Source organism: Corvus brachyrhynchos, unplaced genomic scaffold, assembly GCF_000691975.1.
Source record: "Corvus brachyrhynchos isolate BGI_N302 unplaced genomic scaffold, ASM69197v1 scaffold434, whole genome shotgun sequence".
Taxonomy (NCBI): domain Eukaryota; kingdom Metazoa; phylum Chordata; class Aves; order Passeriformes; family Corvidae; genus Corvus; species Corvus brachyrhynchos.
The window spans coordinates 880,612-902,812 of NW_008238372.1; the positions used below are offsets into that span (position 1 = coordinate 880,612).

The window sequence follows — 22,201 nt, forward strand, 5'->3', positions numbered from 1 at the left end:
TTCCCTCCTCCCAGGAGAGCTGCAGTTGATGGAAAAAGAGCCATTATTCTCAAGCCTGATTGGCCAAAGGTTGGTTTCTTACATGTTCCAAAAATGTCTTTTTTTTGGCATTTTAAAGCAAGATGAGAACCCAGAGCTGATTTCTAATGAATGAACACAGAGCCCTGGGGACTGAGAATTCTGCCAAGTGCACAATTTGCTTGGGTTTTTGTATTTAAAATGTTATTTTGAGCTGCTTGTCAGTGTTGGTACGAGGTGCTTGGCATGTGTAAAGACAGAGAAAATGTTTATTATGCTGGGAGTTGTCACAGTGCTTCAAAAAGAATAAATGTAGATAGAATATATTCAAAAGTCCTGATTAATGGCCAGCAGGTGTTTCCCAATATTCTTGGCCTGAACGAGAGTAAATAACGGATACTTAGAAAATTGCAAAGTGGTTGAGATTAGGAGGAAAAAGCAAATTTGCTCTTTTCCAAAGCAGAGAAAGCAGGAAAAAAGCAAATTTGCTTTATTTCCAAAGCTCTTCCCAGTGATTTATCTCTGTTTCAGCGTGCTGAGTAGTTCAAAACTGATTATCCATCAGCAGAGAGCAGCTCCCTTCCTGGATGATACAAACTTGGACTTTTTGCTGCCTGCTGCAGCTGCTTGGGACATAAATCCTTCTCTCAGTGGTGTGGGTGAAACCTCGAAATCCCCATTTCTGTCCCTGTAGGGTCACCACCACTACTGCAAAGCCCTGTCCCTGCTGGGCAAAGCTGAGGAGGCCCTGGAGGCCAACGAGAGAGCCCAGGAGCTCTGCAAGAAAAACCCTGGGGGGCTCAAGGAACTCATCCAGCAGCATGAAAAATTAAAGAAGACCCTGGAAGAAATCCACGGTAATTTTTTTGCTGACTGCAAAATTGGTACCTTTGCTTTGAAACCAGCTCAGTTTTTATTTTAATTCCTCCCTCATTTCATTTTCTGTAGGTACTAAACATCAACAGAAGGCAGGGAAGCCTCTGCTTGAGAAAAAGTAAGGAATTGGCAAGTTTGCTTTGCTTTTAATTTGGGGTTTTTTTTGTAAGTAGCAATGCTTACCATAACATTGAACTAATACATAATGTAGATATTGCATCAATTTTGTTGTCTTATCAGTAGATAAAAATGGAAGTAATAAATTGATAAGGAGTACAGAGGATTTCTAAGAACTAAATAAACTTACCTGGAGTATCCAAAGCAGCGTGGGCAGCAGGGCCAGGGTACTTTTAATTATTAATTGCCATTATTAATTATTTAATTTAAAAAGCTAGAAATGTAATCATTCAATTGCAGTCCCTCTTGTAGAAAATGTGATTTTTTTTGTTGTTGTTGCTGTATCTTTGCACAAGTTTGGATTGTGGAATTTGAAACGATAAAAATGACTGATGAAATCTTTTAAATACATTTATGGAATTACACCTCTGAGAGGGGCAAACTCCTTTATTTGTCCGTTTTTTCATGTTATACATGTGTTAAATATGGAGAAAAGGACAGGGATTCTCTCTTTTTACACACCAGAGACTGCACCTCTTCAAAATCTCCTTTAAAAAGCTCCCAAGAAAAGAAAGAAGTAGAAAAAGACAGGAAGAGAGCCCAGGCTGAGCCCAAACATCACCATGGTCCTCAAAAACGTGATGCCAAGGTACAGCTGGAATTGCAGGAACTCCTGCCTGGAATGTGGCACTCAGTGCTGTGCCTGGAATTCTGCAATTCTTTTAGCAATTGGGCACTTTTCCTGGGATAGTTCACTGCCAAACTGGGATTTAAAGGAGGTGGGAGGTGGTTGTTTGGAGGAGGAGATGGCCAGTGTCATGTTTTTACAGGAATTATTGATCTAAAGAGATGATTTGTGACATTTTTGTTGTCCTCGCTGTTGTTCTTGTAAGATAATAAATCATAATTCATATATTCTGATTTAGCTTATGGATTGCACTATAAAAAAGCTGCATCATGCAGAAAATGCTGATAAATAATGTGAATTTATAGCTGGGCCAGGACAATTCCGGCAGAGCTGTGGGGAAGCTGTTTGTGCTCTCAGAGCAGGGGGAGGGCCCTGGGCAGTGACGTGGCCCTGGGAAAACGAAACCAGAGCAGGAGGGCAGGAGATGGAACTTTTGGAGTTTCTTGGCAGAGAAAAACAAGCTGGGAAAAGGCCTAGAAGTGCTCAGATTTTCTTTTATGTTCTCATGAAAACTCTCATCTGTTTTCATGCCATGAAAATCTCTCTGTAGGGCTGCAAGTTTGTGTTCCCTCAGGGTGAATGTTTCAGTGGAAAAGGCTGGTGTGTGTCAGATTTGTAGCTAATATCAACTGATAAGAACTTGAGGGGAAAATCATTACAAAAGCAACTTATTTTTCTTTACGTCTGGATTAAGAACATAATTCAGCACATTTTCATTTCTTTAGTTGCTGAGGGCTTGCTTTTTTTGGTTTTTTTGCTTTGTTTAAATCCAGTGAGGGCGACTGATTTGGGTTTTGTAATCTGATATTTTTGTCATCAGGTGACTGAGCCCCAGAGAACAGAAGGCAAAGTTTCCACGCTGGAGCAGCCTCCAAGTGAGTTTATTTTTGCTCTTTATCAAGTCAGAGCCACTTCTTCCTCTGCTGCTCCTGTAATTAATAATTAGAAGTGCATTTCCTGTCATTTTCACAACAATAACCAATCATCTTTTACTTCTTTCTTAGACACTTCTGTAGTTGTGTCGTAAGTCCTTGATGCTTTAGTAATTTGAATCTCCTTGACATGGCTGAATTCAGGATTGAAACTGGAATTAAGAAGTAAAATCTGAGTCACAGGCTGGAAGTGCTTTCCTTCCCCCTGAGCCAGGATCTGAAAGGATTTAAATTTAACAGGAGTGTGTATTTCAGTGTTTACAATTAATTTGTGGTTAATAAAAGCTCCATCAGAAAATAATTCTGCAGGTAAAGAGGAAAGAGGCCATAAAATATCTGGCAGAGTAGATCTTTAGCGGCAGACTTTGCAAGTTTTAAGTGTGATTGATTGTTCATGTTTGGGGCTTTTTTTTGAATAAATAAATCATTTTATAGACAGAACTCCCACCCCCCAAATCTCCCCCAGTGCCAGAGTTACTTTTCTGCAGGGAAAGTGGAGTTCAGGCAGTTCTGAGCTTCAAAAGGAAATCTTGCCTTAAATTTTCCTTGGGATTTTTACCACCTGCTCTCACTTGTCTGAAGTCTTTGATGCCTGTTCCTTGGCATATTTAAATACCTGAGGAGGTGGCAAAGCACAGAGCACTTGAAAATCGGATTTCAGGGAACCACTGAAGGTGTATTAGAAAATCCTATTTTTCAGTGAGCAGTAGGAGAGGTGATCCTGCCCTTGTGAGCTTCGGACATCTGTGAGCGTCTTGAAGGATGAAAGGATTTCTTGGGAGATGGAAAATGCGGGGAAGGTTGCAAAGGAGAGCTCGAGATGTTTTTGTTGGAAAAGTGTTACGTGGGAGGATAATGGAGAAAAGAATGAAGACTTTCTTCTTCTGTGAAGACAGGCTGGGAGAGATGGGATTGCTCAGCCTGGAAAAGGTTTTGGGGAGACCTTAAAGCCCTTTCCAGTGCCTAAAGGGGCTCCAGGAGAGCTGGAGAGGGACTGGGGACAAGGCATGGAGGGCCAGGAGCCAGGGAATGGCTTCCCAGTGCCAGAGGGCAGGGCTGGATGGGAGATTGGGAAAAAATTCTTCCTTTTGAGGGTGTGGAACCCCTGGCTTTCTAAACCCCTTCTCCAGGAGGAGTGTGGGCGTGACTGGATCCAGGCTAAGTGACAGACTTGGGCACTGGTTTCTGTCCAAGGATTTATTTGGGTGTAATCGATCCTTCCTATGAGTTTGTCCCTCAGGATTAAGGATGGCAAACCCAATATATTTATATAGGTAAAATAAATCCTGTATCTCACTTGGTGGTGATACCAATTGGAGTCAGGGATTTTAATCAGAGTTATCTATTACACAATAGAAATGGTTATAACTGATATTTCAGTGCACTGTTTGTTTAAGCAATAGTTTAATAATGACTATTTTTTGGCCTGGAGAAGAGAAGGCTCCAGGTGGAGACCTTAAATCCCCTTCCAGGGCCTAAAGAGAGCTCCAAGAGAGCTGGAGAGGGACTTGGGACAAGGGATGGAGGGACAGACAGGATGAGGGGGAATGGCCTTGAGCTGAAGGAGGTGGTGCTGAAACCAGCTAGAAACAAACTTTGTAACCAAATCTGAAGCCTTAGAAAGCAGCCATTCCTTACCCTCAGTGCTGAACACATCCAGAGACTTCTACATCACTTCTGCTGGAATTCATTTCCGTGCATCCACCTCTTCCTGGGAGTCCCTTTGTGGCCCTGGAGGGTTGTCTGAAGGGGTCTCTGGGCTTGTATTCACTTGAGAGCCCCCGATATTCTGGGTTTCCTTTCCTCGAGCTCCTCTTTGGGCGTGTGCTGTTGTTTCTTGTTGCACAACTTTGCCACAACCCCCCCCCGTGTTCCTCCCTGAGCAATCTGTTCCTCCCCAGTTCCCAGCTGTGTTCAGCATCCCCTGTGCCTCTCTGACATTCCTTTATCTCCTTTGCAAGCTGCTCTCTAAGCTCTTACCCAGCAGCTTCAGGGGAACTGAAAATTCCCCTTCTCCATGTTGCCTGTCAGGACAGGATGAAACTGGGCATTAAAGTAGAAATTCTTCCCTGGGAGAGGGCTGAGACCCTGGCACAGAGAGGCTGGAGAAGGGTGGCTGATTTTCGGAGGAGTTGAGGAAGGAAGAGGGATAATGCTGGCAGAGATCTGACAGTCCTAGGCCAAAGACCACGACATGTGTTGGACACAGCAATTTCCAAAAACTCATGCTCATCCCACGTTTTCTTCTTTGTAAAGAGTGCGCAACAATAAGGGGAATGCACTTCGCTTTCTCTTCTCCCTTTCTCCTCCCCCTCGTTTTGCAGAGCAAAATATTTGATTTGAAGGGAGGAGGAGGAGGCTGCCAGTGACTGGCTGGCCCCAGTTTGCTGTGGGTGGGGAGGAAGAGCCTTTTTTTTTTTTCCCTTTGCCTTTGTTCCCTGAACTTGCAGGAGTTTTAATGGAAAAGAACTTAATGCCACATTATATTATTGTAAAGCTATTGGCCTTTTTGATTTATTTTTCGTGCTACTTCCTATTTTTGGTCTTCATGTACTGCTTCTTTGAGCTTGTGTATATTTTTATTAAATATCTTTGGTCACTCCTAATGGGAAGTGCTAGGAAAAGTAATCCTACTTCTCCTAATATTTTTAAGTGTTTGTGGGGTAAGTAAATCATGTTTTCTGTGGAATTAATGTATTTCCTTAAGTATTTCGACTGTAAATCAGCGGGATTTGCTTGTTACCTTTATTCCGAAGCTTTTTTGTTTAATCTGAAAGCAGCATTTGAAGTTGGGTGTTGTAGGGGAGGAGTTGTTTCTATGGGAATTGTTTCTGGAGTAATTTTTGTTGAATGGCTTTTGAAATTAGATCATTCAGTGCAAAACCAATGCTGATTAATTTCTTCCTTTGCTGGTGAGGTGGTTTCTTTTCTCTTCACTAAGGTTTTGTTGTGAATTAGATTGATTCCTTAAGGAAAAGCAACACATAAAATGAAGAGAAGGTGAAATATCTCAGCCTCTGGATGGTTAAATGATGATGTGCTGGAGGTGTTTTCTGCTTCTCAGGAGGATTCTTGTTTCCCATCGTTTAAGTATCTCTATTCAGAGGAATTTGTGGTGATTTTCGGTGTAGCTTTGGAGTTCCCATGTGTTCCAGCAGACATCCACTCAAGGAGTGGTTCATGAAATAAGTCTGAACACGTTCAGTCTTTGTGACTCTTGATTTTTGTGCTGACTCCTTTAGATTTCAGGTCATTGAGGAGCTTTTGATGAGAAATGGCTCCTGGGATGAGGCACTAAGTGCCGACGGATAGGATTTAACCTGAGGAATGTTTATGGGACACCTCCCCTGCCTGGAGGGAGAGCACTCAGGGCTGGATCTTTCCACAGTTGCTATCTTTCAGTATTTCATGTTTAAAATACTCTGAGTATCATTTTTAAGCACAGATGGTTGCTAAAACTTCATGTATAACATTTATATCTCCTTCTCCTGTTTTCAAATTTGACTTTCCGGTAGTTGAGCATAACAATAAACCCAAAAGTCACAATCCAGGTGCTAGATTGTTTTTCCCATGGCTGTGTCCAGTAAAAAAGATGATTTTGCAGTTAATGGCAGGAATTCCTGCGTTTGCCCATCACAATAAAGTATTAGAACCCATTTTCTCCTTCCTCGTTGCTCAGGAATTGTTTCCTCAGTCCCTGTTCCACAGCAGGGTTGGATCTCTGGAGTTGGGAAGTGCCTCAGTGAACTTTGTGTGAGGTCTTTGATGTGAAATTTGGGAGTGAAAAACGAATTGGTCTCACCTGATAAATCCTGCCTTGTTTTTGTCATCCAGCATTTCCACACTGTCGCATTTATTTATTTTGTAGCCAGGGCCATCTGTCTCTGGTTGTTTGCATTTGAGATTGACAGGGGTTGAACTGAATTTTAGCTCAGGGATTTTGAAGTAAAAAAAGTCTTCCTCATCATTTTTTTCTAGAGAAACTTGAACTTCCATGGGGATCTGTTATTCCCTTTGAAAATTCTGATTGTTCACTGATAGTATAACAAAAAAAAAAAACCAAACCCAAACCCCAAACAATTTTAGTATAAAATATTGCACAGTGTTACTTTATAATACATCACATAATGTAGAATGTATGTACTGTAATATACTGTATTATTCACTATCATATAATTTATAATATATATAATGTATAATACATTATAGCATGATGTACTATATGTTTAATAATACATAATTATATAATAATTATGATTATTTTATATATATACAATAATATCAACTGTGCTTTTGTAGGACAGACTGATTTCTTTAGCTTGGAGTCCACTTTAATAATTTCAATTTTGTGGAGTCAGATCACACCTTGCAGGATTTTTAGATTCTTCTATTTGTTTGAAATCTTTCCTCTTTTTAGGTTTCATAAAATCCTATACTATTGAACCAAAATAAAACCAAATTCATGGTATTAACACTTTTTGGTTGTGTTAGTTTTGACCTGGTCAGTTTTTAAGATCTGCAGTTTCTAGAGCAAAAGGTGAGTTCCCAGTGCATTTTTTTGGTTGCTTGTTTTAGGTAATGATCATTTTGTTTAAAATCCTTTCCCTTGTTACAGACCAAAGTCAGCAAAACAAACGAAGGCCAAAAGCCAAAACTTGTGACTATGAAAAGATGAGGTAAAAAAGACTTTATTTTAAAATTGATTATTACTGTGAGCTATTTTATGGAAGATTAATGTCACTTGGATGTGCTGCTTGCCTCTTACTTGTGGCTTTGTGTACATTTTTTTATGTCCTGATAGTGGGTAATGTCCCCAAAATTCCAGTTTTTCCACAGTTACTACTTGAAAACTGAACATGTTCCATGCCCAGCTGAATTTTAATAAATGAAGGCATAATTTGAATAATTGCTGTTAAAGCAGAGGGGTAACAGGAGTTTTGTCTCAGTTGTTGCATCCAAAGTTACACCACGACACAACTCACTGTTACCTCATTTCCAAGGCCTCCTTTGCACCAAATCATTTTTCAAACTCTGACACTTCCTGAGCTCAGGAAAAAGATGAAATTTGGTTTTATAAGTTTTACACTTACAAAGATATACAAGTTCTGATAAGAACTTCACTTGGAATCCTTTGGTTGGTCGTTGGCTCCAATTTTCACTTAAAGCACAATCAAAGTCAGATTTTAAATCAGGGGTCCTCCTGTAGAACAGGAGTGTGAATGGTTGTGTTTGGTGGTTTGGGGCTGAAATTCAATTAGTGGAGGTGAAAAGCACTGTAGGTTTTATGGATAATGATTATGCTTCCTCTTAAAACAAAGTTTAACAGAGGCAATCGTTGCTGCCAGTGGTGCTGGGGCCGCCACGCTCCAGAGATTCTTGGTTGTGTTTAGGATGGCTCAAAACATGAGGGTGCAGCACAATCAGATTTTCCCATGGAAATAGGGACGTTTCCATTAAAGAGAATTGTTCCAAGGCACATTTCTGGTGCAGAAGAGCCCAAGCCTTTAGGAAACCTGGTTGCTCCCAGTCCTAATCTAAGTGTGACCACAAACCCAAATATCTTTTAATCAGTATTTATTGCAGTGCGATCCTGTTGTTCCCCCATAATTATTTGAGTACCCCTGTAGGTAGGAAAATTGAAATTTTGCCACAGGAGAGGTCACTGATGTCATTCAGCTGAATTAGCACTGGCTTCCTTTTCCTTTCACTATAAGGAGAGGAAATTTTTTCATTTACTCTGGAACAAATCCTCTTTAAAGCAGCTGAACCAGCTCCAGAATTGCTTCTCCACTGGGGGAGTTGATGGAAATCACACCGTTTATTAAAAATAAATTTAGATTTAAAGGACTTTACAAACCCTTTGTGCTCCTGTCCTGCTTTTTGTAGGGATGACATGGATGTGAAGAGAGAGCCTAAAGCCATGGAGGATAAAGGCTGCAGTGCTGTGCCACAGGTAATGGGAATTCAGCAGCTCGTGGCCTTAAACTGGAAATGATTTGTCATTTTTCAGGAATGTTGCAAAAAATCTCGGTTTATTCCGAAATTGGACGCTCTGTGCTCTGCATGGCTCTGATCAGAGGCAGAAACTCTGTGGTTACAGTGATTTATTCTGGAGTTCTCTTCTGGTTCCTGTTTCTTCTCCTGCTGTAAAACCTGCCTGGGAATCATTCAGGGCTTTATAAAGCCCTTCCCAAAATTCTGCCTAAATGTTTTCCTGTGCTGGATACATTTGGGAATAACCACAGAGCATTTTGTGGGATGGCTGTGGGAAACGCTGTAAAATTCATACATTGAGGGAGAATTCTCCTTCTCTGGGCTCAGCATCAATAAATTCTTGAAGGAAATCATGGGAATGCACACAATTAATCCTTTCATCCCTGTTAATTGGGGATGCAAACACCAGAAATCTCAATTCTGATTAAATACCTCACGGGACAAAGCTGAATTCAGAAGGTGCAGGTTCTACCTGCCCTAAGACCCTTTATTTCCTATCAAATACCTGTTTTTGGTTTTTAATTCAATACTGGTGTTGGAAGGAGCATTTTAATTAATGTAATCAGCTTCATCTGTCATGCAAGTTACCATTTAACTAATATAATTTATTCTGGTCTGTAACTACATGGGGCAGCATTAACCCAGTAGTTTTAGGAAGTTAAAATAAATCTGCATTATTTACAGTCTCCCTGGTGGAAATTCCTGCGGATTTCAGGAAGTATCAGTAGTGAAAATATAACAACTTGATAACATAATAACAACATAACACAATAAAATCATGAACTCTGCAGCCTTCCAGTGTGAGCTGAGCTGGATGCAGAGTGTTGCAGAAGGAAGCAATTCCCAGCTTTTCCAAAAACATTTGGATGCAAAATGGGAGTGTGGAAGTGAGGAAAAGCAGAAGTCTGGGTTGTGCTTTGGGGTTTTGAAGAATTAAAATGATGCTTGAACTAAAGGTGAAGCTTTCTGGAGAGAAAGTTGGAATGAAAACTGGAATTTTAAGAGATTAAAAGCTCCATGAAAATCTAGTTTAGGAGTTTGGTAAAAATGCACCTCGTTTGCTGCTTGAAAAGTGAAATTGTGGTAAAACAATTCAGGAGGAAGCAGAGAATTTCCACTTGGCTGTCAGAGAAGTATTTTAGCAAATATTTATTTTCCAAAGCAAGTATTTTGCTTGCTTTGGAAAGCAAAAAAAAAAACCCCAAAGGAAATGTTTTCTTTTGAACTTACTGCCTTTCCAAACATTCCAGGTGGATTTCAATCCCTTGCCAGATGTTAAATCCTTTGGGCTGGAGCGTGGTGCAGCCTTGCTGGACAGTGATAAACCCATTTTATTACCGCTGCTCAGAGCTTTGAACACTCCAGAATTCCTGGTAAACTGTGAGAAATAACCTGGTTATTTTTACAGAAATTCACATTTATCCATTCAGCTCCTCCCTTCCCCCAGAATGAGGCTGATCCTCAAGTTGCTGCTGCAGGGCCAAGTGTTTCCCTGCCAGTTGTGAGAACAGGGTGGAAAACCAACCCAGCAATACAGGATGTATTTGGGGGGGGCAGTGTAAAAATAGTTTTAGGTGCAGTGTAAAAATATTTGCCAAAATATTATTATTTATTAAAAACAAAAAAAAACAAAACAAAAAAAAAAAAAAACAAAAAAAAGAAAGAAAAAAGAAAAAAAAAAAGGAAAATGCAGTTTTCTTCTGGGCTGACTTTCCCTTTCCCTGCACATTCCAGGTGGATTTCAACAGTCTGCCAGAGGATGTGGTGTCCCTGGCTCGGGATGGCTGCAGAGCCCTGCTGGAGCAGCAGTGCCACAGAGCTGAAAGAGGCTTTTCCCAGCTCCTGAGCCTCCTCTACACCTCCAAATTGACGGTAAACTGGGAGCACTTCCCTGCTTGGGGCCACTGATGGAGGTTTCTGCCTTCCCACACCCTGTGCCCCTCCTCCCCTCCCCCAAAAGAATCATTGTTGTGTTGGATTGTTGGCAGATATTTTGGGAATGTTCCACACGCACCTGCGTTTCCGAAATATTCCAGAATAATGTTCTTAGAAGAGTCGTACCAAATGTTTGGCTCAAATATTATTTTTTTTAATAAAAAGCTCCGTTGTTGGTTTGGCTTAAAGGTGTTTCCCAGCCTCAGTGATTCTGTGTAAAAAGGGTAAAAAGGATTTTGATGGCAAATTCTTTGAAATTTGGTGTTTGTGTATCTGGTACCCAATCAGTCCCCAACCCCAGGGTCATCCTGGATTTTTTAAAATTAATTTACAATATTTGTACCATGTTTTTGCTGTGCTTTTGCTATAATTTGACTCTTTTTGTTTTGCAGTATGCGAATATTCTTAATATTAATTATGTTATACTTATCTATGGACATGCCACTGCCCTCCTGGGATTGGGACATCCTGAGGTAGGACATGAAGGTTATTTTAATTTATTTTATATTTAAGTACTGTTTTCATTCCAGGCCCTAGCTCGGGCAGTTTCCCATCCATTTTTGTGTCTTCCTAACTGAGAGAGAATGAGGGGGGAAGGAACTTTGTGCCACATTTTAGAATTTAATATCTAGGACTAAATCCTTGATGATTTTGATGAATTAGGTTATCAGATAAAATTTCTTTTCAAGCTTTCAAGTGAGATTCTAAGTATTAAGAAATTACAGCTTCTATAAAATTTTATAGAAATAGGAATAGTTTTTATTTCTGCTTTGTAACGTGGCTCTGAGCTGGTGTTTTGAACCCAAATATTCTGCTCCTAAAACAAGAGGTGGGGGTTGCTTTGGGTTCTGGAAAATGCAAAAATCAGCACTGGGGGTTGGGGTTTTTTTGGGTGTTTCTTCCTGCAGTGTTTGGTGATTTTCAGTGTCTTACAAGGAATTGAAACACAGCTGAGCTCAGTCATTGAATTCCTTTATTTTACAGCAAGTCTGTGTGTACAGAATAAATTGGGTTTTTTAGAAAAAGAGAGGGAAGCTTTGCCTGTGATCACAGGGCTGTGTAATTCCATTTACTGTTCCTCAGACTGATCAACAAATAGCACACACTGACCCACTCTAAAGGAGGAAAAAACCCAGGGAAAGTGGAAATACTCTGGCAAAACTCCATGTATTTGTGTCTCACCTTTCTTTTAAGGCATTGGCAAACGCTGAAGTTCAGTTTAAGAAAATAGTGGAGGACTATCCAGAGGAAAGTTGTTTTTGTTTGGCACACTACGGGCTTGGAAGGGTTTACCTCAAGCAAAACAGGTTGGTCTAATGGAAAATTTCAGGGTTTGAGGGGAAAAAAAATCATCTTTTTATTTGAGGAGTTGTGTGTGGTGAGGCTTTAATTGTTCTGTGTGAATCACTAAATTCATCCATCAGATGGATTTGGTCCCGCTGGAAGTTTGTTCCTGCTCAGGATCTGATGGAAACTGCTGAATTGAGCTGATTTGAGGGAATATTTGGGATTCAGGGATAGGCCTGCCCAGCACAGCCCTGCAGTGGGGGAGAGCTTGGGGGAGAAGAACAAAACCCCTTTGTTCTGGGGGGAAAATGCATGCTGAAGAAAGAGGAATTTATCTCATCCCTGGGGAGCTGGAGTGTGACCTTGGATCGAGATAAGGCGGCTCCAGGGAGTCACAAATTCCCTGGAGCAGATAAGGAGGGATGTTTTCCTGAGCTGGCCACATCCCAGAGGGGTGGGGGGAGCCTGCATGCAGTGGAGGTTCTTCCCCATGGGAAGCATGGAGAGGCTGCAATCCCGGCTGCTGTGGGGGCAGGAGCGGTGGGAAGCTTGTGGAGGGATTTTAGGATGGCACTGGTGCTCTGTGGGATCAACATCCCCCATAAAGGTTCGTGGTGGGCTGAGCTGGGCTGGCTGGGAGTTCCTCATCCAGCTGTACTCCTGCTCCTCAGCGGGAGAGGGGAGAAATTCCATGGAAAAGCTGCGGGGTCAAGGTAAAGACAGGGAGACACTTCCTAATCCCTCATAGGAAGCAGACCCACTGGGAGGAAAACCAACTTCTTGTCCATTAAAATAGAATTGGAGAGTGGGAAACAAAGTAAAACGACCAAAACCACCTTTTTCCTTCCCTCCTTTATCCCAGGCTGGAATTCACTCCCTCATTCCCGACTCTTTTCCCTCTGAGCTGCCCACAGGGATGGGGAATGGGGGAGCTTTTTTCCTTGCTCCTCACAGCTGTGCAGGAGGTTTTGTCCTTTTATCCCTGCTTTCCCTGAGGTGCCAGAGCCTTGCCCAGCTGTGCCCTGGGCTGGGTTTGTTGGATCCAGCTGGAACTGGGCCTCTCCCATTCCTCAGGGAATGGTCCCCACCTCCCTGCCCACCCTTGCCATGCCAAAATAATGCCAAATAAATAATACTCCATACCAAACCTTCTCCCTTCCTCCTGTGGGATGTCTAAAAGCACCTGCTCAGGGGGTGTTGGGTGCTCAGAGGGAATTCCTCCTTCCTGGCTGAAGTCTGTGTCCCAGGAGCTGCCTGCATCCCATTCCCATGGTTGTGGCTCATTTCCTTGGCAGTTTTGACCCCAAAAAAGTCCCTGCACAGGTGACAGCACCTCTGGCCAGCCAGGCTAATCCAGGCAGAGCCATTCCCATGCCTGTACTCCCTGAACTCAGGGAAAACCCAAATCCAGGCAGCAGAGTCTGTGTCCCCTCCTTGGCTGAGCAGCTGAAGGTCACTCGTGTCCCCCATGTCCTCACCCCGAATTCCCACAGCCATGGATCCCTTGGGAGCACAGGCTCATCCCTGCCTGGGTGCTGGGCCCCTTCCTGCCTCACACCTGGAGTGTTTCATCTCGGAGATGAACAGAACACTGAAGGAGCCAGGTGTTCTCTCATCCCACATCCTCTCACTTGCCACTGTTTGCTCCTGGGAGGATAAGATGACTCCTGGAAGTTGTGAGGGAGATCCTCCCAGGAGATCTGAGTGTGCTTTACCTGTTCCAAACTCCAGATTTGCCTACGCCCTCGACCAGTTCCTGAGGTCAAAGCTAATGATTGATTTCAAGATTATCCCTGGAGTTTTAACCTGGCCAGGAACAACTCAGGTCATCGAGGAGACACGAATGGAGAATTTACAGGTATGTTACTAAAAAAGGAACCAAACAGAAAATTGTCCTCCTCCTCCTTGCCAAGATCCAAGGAAGGTGTGGCTGAATGAAGGATGGGAAGCACCCCGTGGACAGGAGCTCTGTGTCACGCTCTGAGACCCCAAGGTGACCTGGCTGAGGATTCAGTGAGAAATTCCAGCTCTCCTTCTTCCACAATGGGAATTGTGCAGTTCCCACAGGCCAGTGGTTTGGGAGAACAAGCATTGTGTGAGCTCACCAGGCATAGACATTGATTGTTGATCATTTATCAGAGGTGTCCAAGAAGGGCCTGGGTGTGGTACTCAGTGGCAAGGTGGGGATGGTTCACAGTGGGATCTTGGAGCTCTTTTCCAGCCTCAGTGATTTTGGGATAATGTTTGGTTCTCTTCCTTGCACGCTCCCAAACTTTCAGGTGTCAATTCAAAGCAGAATTCTGGAGAGCGCGGTTCGGAATCTTAACTGGTGAAGTTGAAAATTGCAGCAGCTGCTGCTTTTAAAACCAAATAGGAGACTTTGGCCATGTAGCTCCTGGATAAAACATTGGGATTTCCATGGTAAAATTCCCTGTTTGACTGGAAAAATTGGCTCCAGGAGCTGCTCTGCACAGAGGCATTTTTGGCACAGCACAACTCTGAAGGTTTTTCAGTGGATGAGCTTGGCCAAAGTCCCCAGAGCTGCTGAGTTTGTGGTACAAGCAGCACTTCTGGGCTTTTTCCTACCAGAATCCCACCTCAGGATTTCTCACAGATCTCCACCAGCAACCTGGATACAGCAATCCGTGCTCTGGGAACTCTGGATCATGCAGATACCTGCCAGGGTTTGTCAGGGCTCTGTTCTTGGTGATGTTTTATTGATCTGGGCTCAATTCCAGCCCTGTACTGACTCCACATGAAGCCACTCTGAAGTTTTTCCCTCAGAAATTATCGTGGGAGACCTCCCTGGCTCCCCAGGGCTGGGTCTGAGCTTGATCCTTAGCCCAGATCTCTGGTGAGACACTCTGGGAATGTTGGGAATCTTCAGAAATGAGCCAAAAACTCCCATTTTTGTCCCATGATCTGAGTGATCTGTTTTACCATGTGGACAGTGGAAAAATTCCCACCCTTTGGAATTGCTCAGGATGTGGGGCACTGGTTCAGGATAAACCTGCATTTTTCTCTGTGTGTGGAGCTGAGTGCTCACAGCTTCCAGCACTTCCAACAAACCCTGGAATATTTTGGCCATAAAAGGCCAATCTTCCATGGCTGTCACTAGGAAAGAGTTGGTTTTTTTGGGATCAGTCACTGCTTTTCCAAGACGGTTGTGTTTCACTGCAGTCCCCAGGAGTTTGTGAGTAGAAGTGGAATCTTTCCCTGATTTCTGTGCAGTTTGTCTCACGTAGTTCTGTGTTTTCCAGATGGCTTTAAGGAATTATATTGAGGAATGTAAATTCCCTCCAGAGCCAGATGCTGTTTGTCGATATCAGCAGTGCCATGGCTACTCCAAAATCCAAATATTTTTTACAGACCCAGACTTTAAGGTAAATTTTCAGTTGGAAAAGGTTTGAGAAGTAAAACTTGATGTGTTTTCTGCCCCTTTTTATATGATCTGCTAAGCTGAGCTCTCCTTTCTCTTGTGGTTTGATTTTGATTTGTTTTTGGTTCCATTTCTGCCATTTCTCATTTTTAGGGTTTTATACGTGTTATTTGCTGTCAGCAGTGCAGAGTGGAGTTCCACATCAGCTGCTGGAAAAAGCTGAAAACAACAAGCTACAGTGATAAAAATGATAAGGTAAGGCCTCTCCCAGACCAGAATTTTTTAAATTTTTGTCAAGATTCCAGTATTGAGATATGTGAAGGGATTTCACAAAATTCAGCAGCCAGGATAAAATGAAGGGAAATCGTCAGGCACCATGGGAACTCCTAAAAGTATTCTGGAAGCTGGCTCTTGGGTGTGAAGCTGGAGGAGGGAGCTTTGGGAATAAAAGATGCAACAGATTTTCCATGATTTTTGATTTTCAGCCCTTCCCAAGTCAGCTCTCAGCCAGCATCCAGGAAGAGTTTAGGATTGTGCTTCCTTTAATTGCTTTGGTCACACAAATTCATTAAGAAATGAATTTGTGTGAGGACATAAATTGTGTGTGGATTTCAATCCCTTTGTTGTGTGTGTCCTTTTCTCCTGCAGGATTTTCTTAAGGAAATGTGTTTTACTCCTGATTGTAAAGGCCTTATTTCCAAAATAGTTATTTTCAGTTCTTCTGGGCTGGTAAAATGTGAAGTAAGTATGGTCATATTTTTTATGAAAATAATTAAAATATTAAGGGGATAAAGGGAGGATGGGAATGTAACTGCAAAAAAAAAAAAAATTGTGCTGCCTTAATTACAGAACGTGGTGATTATTTAGGAATATTAATTTCCTGTTCTAGTGGAGCAGGAGTTGCCTTGTGGTGTTGGTGAGATCCTCATGGGTGGGGACTGGAGTTCAGTAATCCTTCAGGAATAACTCCCCAGAGCCACAGGAAGATGGAGAATTAATAAAGAATTCTCCCCAGATCATGAATTCTCCCCAGAGCAGAATGGACCTGAGAGAAGCAGAAATGGGTGTTGGGTTTGTTGTGTCACAGCCCAAATGTAATTCCTGTCTCATCCCTTGCTTTTGGTAGTTTGAACAAAAAATTCCAAAACCCAAGGAACCACCAAGGGCCTGCATTAAACAGAAATGTTCAAGGTAAGATCTGCACTGTTTGACTCCACTTCAGAGCAAAGCAGGAGGGGTTTTTCATGCCTTTTTACAAAGATTTTGGAAAGTTATGCTTGCCCTTGGCCTGAGAAGCCAAACAAATCTGGTAAAATCCATTGTGATCCCATTATAAAAGCATTTGAATTGTTCCACAGAATTTATTTGGTGTGACTGTTTAGAAAATGTAAATAAAAATGTATTTAGTGCTGCTGCTGCAGTTATTGATACCCAGACCTTTCATATAACTGAGTTTGCAATTTTTTGGTCAAGTAACCTTTAAATAATGAGGAATCGGGCTGAGAGGACAAACAACAGATTTTTAAAAATGAAGGGAATAAAATGTTAGTATTTGCCTCAAAATGCTGACTTTTAAACTAAGAATAAGAGTATTGAAGCCAATCCTAATTCAGACATCTTTAATGGGAGTAAAAATTATTACGTCTTGAGGACATGGATATTTTTATGAGCTTTTGTGGTCTCTGCTTCTAAATGAAGACCACTTTTATTCTATTTGTACTTTTCAGTGTGATCTTTTCATCTCAGTTAATGTCTGGCTCGCTGCTGAATTGGTTTTTTCAGTCTTAGGAAGATAAAACTGAAGCAAGAAAAAAAACTGCGGCGAAAACGAGCGCGAGAAGAGGCCCGGAATTCTGCCAGAAAGAAAACTGAGGAAAACCAGGAGGGAAGTGAGCAATCCCAGGACAGTCAGCACAGGGGTGTGTGGAAATGTGGATTATTCTCATTTTTGCATGGAAAGAGTCGTCAGGAATGGGAGGTTTGGAGTTTTTTTTACCCCATACATGTCACACTCAGAGTTCTCTGGATCCCTGTTCAATGGCAGACCCTGATCATTTGGGAGATTTTGGCTTCCCTGTGGATTTGTAAAATCACCTTCATTTATTCCCTGTTTGTTTTGTTTTCAATCTTGGCTCTCTCCTTTTCTCTGGCTCATCTTCAGTTGTGATCCTTGGAGCCACTGCAGGTCACTGTGGCATTGGGACTGCTCATCCTAAAATCTGGGCAAGGTGTTTATTTCTTTAAACAAAAATGTAAATCAGTGTTGGATCCAATTCATAGTGCTCAGGCTCTATGGTAGAAATCCCTATAATTATTTAAATCCTGTAATTTTCAGCCTTGTGATAAAGCAAATCATTCAAAACACCACTGAATCCAAATCACCTGTTTTTGAAAGTTGGTTTTGATGGTGGCAGGGACATGAACTCCTGCTCATTTTGTGGGTTTTTTTAATTCCCTGTTTTTAATTTCCCAGGTTATGGGCAGTACTTGTGTGCTGGGGACCAGGTGCTGCAGCACATCCGTCGCAATTCGGAGCAGATCAAAGCTGCTGTTCCCGACGCTGCCAAGTTGCTGAAGGAGTTACTGCTGTGGGGTGTGGTCAGTCAGGAGGATGTCACCTCCTATTCCCGAAGTAGCAGCACTTCCCAGGAGGTGCTGGAGCAGCTCATCAACTCCTTAATCCAGGAAAAATCCCGGGTGCAGACCAGGGGGTTTCTCCATGTGCTGAGCCAGCTGGGAGAGGTGGATCCCAAAGTGCACAAGTGGCTGAAGCACCTGGATAACCTGGGTGGGTTCCTGTGCAGCAGCAGCAGCAGCACAGGAGAGGAGGAATTCCCTCTTTTCCACTTTCCCTTCTTTTAAACAGCAAAATGAAACTTCTCCTCCTTTTGCTTTCCCTCATTCTAGAGAGGGAGATCCAGCCTGGGTGGCACAGGGGCTCTGCAGGGCTCTGGCCATGCTGGAAGGAGAAAATGGAACAGATTTAATTTTTTAATTGCCTTAAAATTCCAGAACGGGCTTCAGTGCTGAGATTTGGAAGTTAATCTGGTTTTGGAGAGTAAATAATGGTGGGGTTTTGCCATTAAACTTGGAAATAATTTCATGTTGGTGCTCTGCAGTTTCCTGTTCGGTTTGTACTTGCAGGAAGGTGGAATTTTGGGTTTGGGGGGGTTCTTCATTCTGCTCTATCACATCCATATCCTTCCAAGAATTCATAATAACATACAAATATTATTATACAAATGATAATTGGTGAGAGTAGAATTTATACCAACCCCATTTCTCATTCTTTTGTTTGCATTTTCGAGGCACAAAAGCTTTGACATCATCTGTATCTTTAATTTCTTGACCAAACTCTTCCCCTTTTGAAGAGGACTATCGCATTTTAAGCACTAAAAATTTAAAGCTGGAATGCAACATTGGGATTTTTCCATCTCTTTCAGGTCTGACAGCTACAAAAAACTTCCTCCTACAATATGGCCAAGTTCTGCAAGAGCTTGACCTTTCTATTTTAATCCCCCTGTGGAACCAGAAATATGGCAGTAAATTTGATTATGTGGCAGCTGATGGTGAAAAGCAAGAGATTTGGGATTATTTCCTCAAACCCCCCCTAGAGAAAACCCGATGTTTTATATGGCTTTTAGAAGAAAACAGAGCACATTTCCCAGGCCTCCATCAAGCTTTAGATGAATTCTTTGATAAAATGGGTGAGTAGGCAAAGGGATCAAACATTGCCAATAAAAATTCACATTTATTGCTCCGTTTTGAACAGAAAAGTTCTGCAGCTGCAGTTTTGGAGCTGCTGTGGTGGTGGTGGGTGAAGGATTATCACAATAATTGCTGTGATTTCCCAGTTAAATTGTAAATGAGATCAAATATTATTTCCATGAATCACCAGGACTCTTCTCCTTCCAACAGCTGACCCAACCATTATATTAAAGAAGCAAGGAAATGAAAATTTATCAGTAAGTGAACTTCATTTGTGTTTGGTCTCAGCTCAGAAAGAAGTTTGTTGGTATTTTAGAAAAGGAAATCTTTTGCAGCCTCATCCTTCAGACTTAATAGAGATTTAATCTCATCTTGTAGCTCCCTTTTCTTAAATTATTTGATATTTGCATTAGTTAATAATAATTATTAAAGTGTGCCTCGTTCTGAATCACTTTGGGATTGGTGTCATCATTAAAATCCATCCCAACTGGCAGAAATATATTCTGTATTTCAGTTAATTCTGTGTTTGAGGCACTCACATTTAAAGTTCTTGTCTGCAGTTAAATTTACCTTTACAAATCCAGGATTTACTTTTGATTCAGAATAAAGCTTTAGAGTCAATTAATTTACATTCTAATAAAATGCAGCTTTTAAAAACGTTAATAAAATGCAAATTTAAAAATGTACACGTTAATCTGCATTTTATTAATGTGTACATTTAAAATTCTGCATTTTATTATTTAATGTACACATTAATAAAAATCAGATTTTTTTAATGCACACGTTAATAAAAATCAGATTTTTTAATGCACACGTTAATAAAATGCAGATTTTTAAAATGTACTTGTTAATAAAATGCAAATTTTAAAATGTATACATTAATAAAATGCAGAATTTTAAATGTGCACAGTAATAAAATGCAGATTTTAATGCATGCACTGATAATGTACGTTAATAAAATGCAGAATTTTTGATGTACATATTAATAAACTGCAGATTTTTTTAAATGCACACATTAATAAAATGCAGATTTTTTTAATGTACACATTAGTAAAATGCAGAATTTTAAATGTGCCCATTAATAAAATGCAGATTTTTTCTGTAAACATTAATAAAATGCAAAATTCTTAATATACATATTAATAAAAATCAGAATTTTCAGTGTACATGTAATAAAATGCAGAATTTTTAATGTAAACATTAATAAAATGCAGAATTTTAAATGTACACATCAATAAAATGCAGATTTTTAATGTACACATTGATAAAATATTTTTAATGTACACATTGGTAAAATGCAGAATTTCAAATGTGCACAGGGATAAAATGCAGATTTTAAATGTACAGATTAATAAAATGCAGATTTTTTTAATGCACACATTAATAAAATGCAGATTTTAAAAATGTGCACATTAATAAAATAAGAATTAATAAGAATTAATTCACATTTTGGTTCCTTCAGCTTTGTGTAGCTTGGAAAACTGAAGCAACGTTTGCCGTGACTTTGTTGCATTTTTCTGTTTCAGAATAATGAAATCAAAGTTAAAAACAAAAACAGGAAGAAGAATTTGAAAGAGTCAAAGGTCAGTAGCTTTTGAAGCTGCTAAAACAGATGTTACCAAGCAGAGAGCACTTTGTAATACTAAAAACCCGCCCAAAAATCCTAAAAATTGCTCTTTTTTTTGAGAATTTCTGGCATTCAGGTGGACAGGAGCCGTTTTCCTCAATACCTTGAGGAGAATCCTTAGTGAAGTAGCTTTTCCTGAAGTAAAATTAAGCTGTGAAGACTCCAAGTGTGTAATTTTGTTAAAATGCATCAGGATAAAAGCTATTTTTAAACTTATTTAGACTCAGTTTGGCTCTGACTGGAGTCACCTTCCACTGGCCTAATCCTGAATTATTGCTGTGATCTCAATTTGCCAAGTGGGAAGAAGTGAATTCAGTGCCAAAGTTCCCTGTAATGCTCAGAAATGTTATTAATGATTCATTATTTTATAGATTTTATTGGAATATTATTCTGCCTGAGTCTTACACTGCCTTTTGGAGGATTTTGCTTTATTGAAAGCCTCAGGGCCAGCTTGGTGCCCCCAACTTTTAATCATTTTAATCAATTTCAAGAGGAAACTTTAGATTTTTTCCTCTTCTCATCAGCCAGGATTTCTTTTTTCTGAATTAAGTGCATTTATTTGTGTATTTCTGAATTATTAGATAATAAAAATTAAGACAGTTGAAGTGTCTGTAGTGGTGTGGACAATAATCAATGTCACATCAAAGCATGTGGAATTAGGGATAATTCCTGCTTGTGGTGAAGTTGTTACAGCCTCAGATGTAAAAGAAAGTTTGATTAAATGTTGATGAAATTGCTAAAAAAAGAGGGATTTGGGGCTGAATATCCCAGTTTCTTTTTCCTAAATAAGTTCTGAAGAAGAAATGAGTAATTTTAAATTAAAAACTTTCTTGCTGTGGCTTAGCACGGATAATTTTACCTGGGAATTTTGCAGTTCATGGTGGCCACGATGAATTTATAGGACAAAATTCAGTGTAGATAACTTATTCCTGGTCTTTGCAGGATTATTTTCCACAGGCTTTTTGTGAGGTAAAAGCTAAAAGAAATCTGTTTTCAATTAGTCTATTTTAGTATTATCCAGTGGAGTTAGTACAGCACCACGAGAAGAAGAGAAGATATTTATAGAAGAAAATAATTTGTGAGTATTTTATTCTGCTTTTCTTGCCCAAACTCCAGAGTGCTGGAGAAGAATCCCTTACAAACACCAAGGCTGGGTTAACTTTATTTTTTTCTGCTGATTTTTAAGGTACAGAGATTTTACCAATGAACCATTTGTAATCCCAGAATATCTCCAGGAGCAACTGGCCGAATTTGAAGCTCTCTATAATGTTTCAAATAGTAACAATTATCAAATTAATAATAATCCAGATCCAATCAGTGAGAATTTATATGAGTGAGTATAAATTCCTGGGCTCAGCAGCTTCGGGGGGTTACATTTTACTTCATCATTTGAATAATTTTTTGGATTAATTGGAATCCTGGGGGTCTGGTGTGGCCAGGAAGGAGTGGATTGATGTTTGTGAAATACAATTTCAGAATTACATTGAAAAACTTCGATTAATAATAACAATTCTCTTTTTTTCCCCAAGTTATTTCTCTCAAATCTTGGAAGAACATGGCCCTCTGGAAATTAATAATAAGTTACTGGTTGGGGAATATGAAAATTTCCCTGAGGAAACTCGGAAGGTGGTGGAAGATGA

The 22,201-nt window shown here is 40.6% G+C and overlaps 1 protein-coding gene across 3 annotated transcripts in view; it reads left to right on the forward strand.

Moving 5' to 3' along the window:
• TTC3 (tetratricopeptide repeat domain 3) overlaps window positions 1-22,201 on the forward strand; it is a 42,422-nt gene that overhangs the window by 9,886 nt on the left and 10,335 nt on the right. Inside the window, exons 10-33 of one of the 3 annotated variants that reach the window (XM_017736328.1) lie at window positions 15-69; window positions 713-875; window positions 967-1,012; window positions 1,537-1,660; window positions 2,520-2,574; window positions 7,247-7,307; window positions 8,518-8,584; window positions 9,876-9,998; window positions 10,360-10,497; window positions 10,953-11,033; window positions 11,755-11,867; window positions 13,579-13,705; window positions 15,108-15,230; window positions 15,380-15,481; window positions 15,875-15,967; window positions 16,353-16,417; window positions 17,009-17,145; window positions 17,700-18,014; window positions 18,670-18,933; window positions 19,145-19,191; window positions 20,461-20,517; window positions 21,563-21,639; window positions 21,748-21,894; window positions 22,091-22,201. The exon at window positions 22,091-22,201 is cut by the window's right edge and continues 769 nt beyond it. In XM_017736328.1, the coding sequence (XP_017591817.1) occupies window positions 15-69; window positions 713-875; window positions 967-1,012; window positions 1,537-1,660; window positions 2,520-2,574; window positions 7,247-7,307; window positions 8,518-8,584; window positions 9,876-9,998; window positions 10,360-10,497; window positions 10,953-11,033; window positions 11,755-11,867; window positions 13,579-13,705; window positions 15,108-15,230; window positions 15,380-15,481; window positions 15,875-15,967; window positions 16,353-16,417; window positions 17,009-17,145; window positions 17,700-18,014; window positions 18,670-18,933; window positions 19,145-19,191; window positions 20,461-20,517; window positions 21,563-21,639; window positions 21,748-21,894; window positions 22,091-22,201 (2,691 nt within the window). Of the gene's footprint in view, window positions 1-14; window positions 70-712; window positions 876-966; window positions 1,013-1,536; window positions 1,661-2,149; window positions 2,300-2,519; window positions 2,575-4,992; window positions 5,295-7,246; window positions 7,308-8,517; window positions 8,585-9,875; window positions 9,999-10,359; window positions 10,498-10,952; window positions 11,034-11,754; window positions 11,868-13,578; window positions 13,706-15,107; window positions 15,231-15,379; window positions 15,482-15,874; window positions 15,968-16,352; window positions 16,418-17,008; window positions 17,146-17,699; window positions 18,015-18,669; window positions 18,934-19,144; window positions 19,192-20,460; window positions 20,518-21,562; window positions 21,640-21,747; window positions 21,895-22,090 lie in introns of those variants that run through there. The other 2 variants (XM_017736331.1, XM_017736330.1) reach the window with 2 other exon arrangements.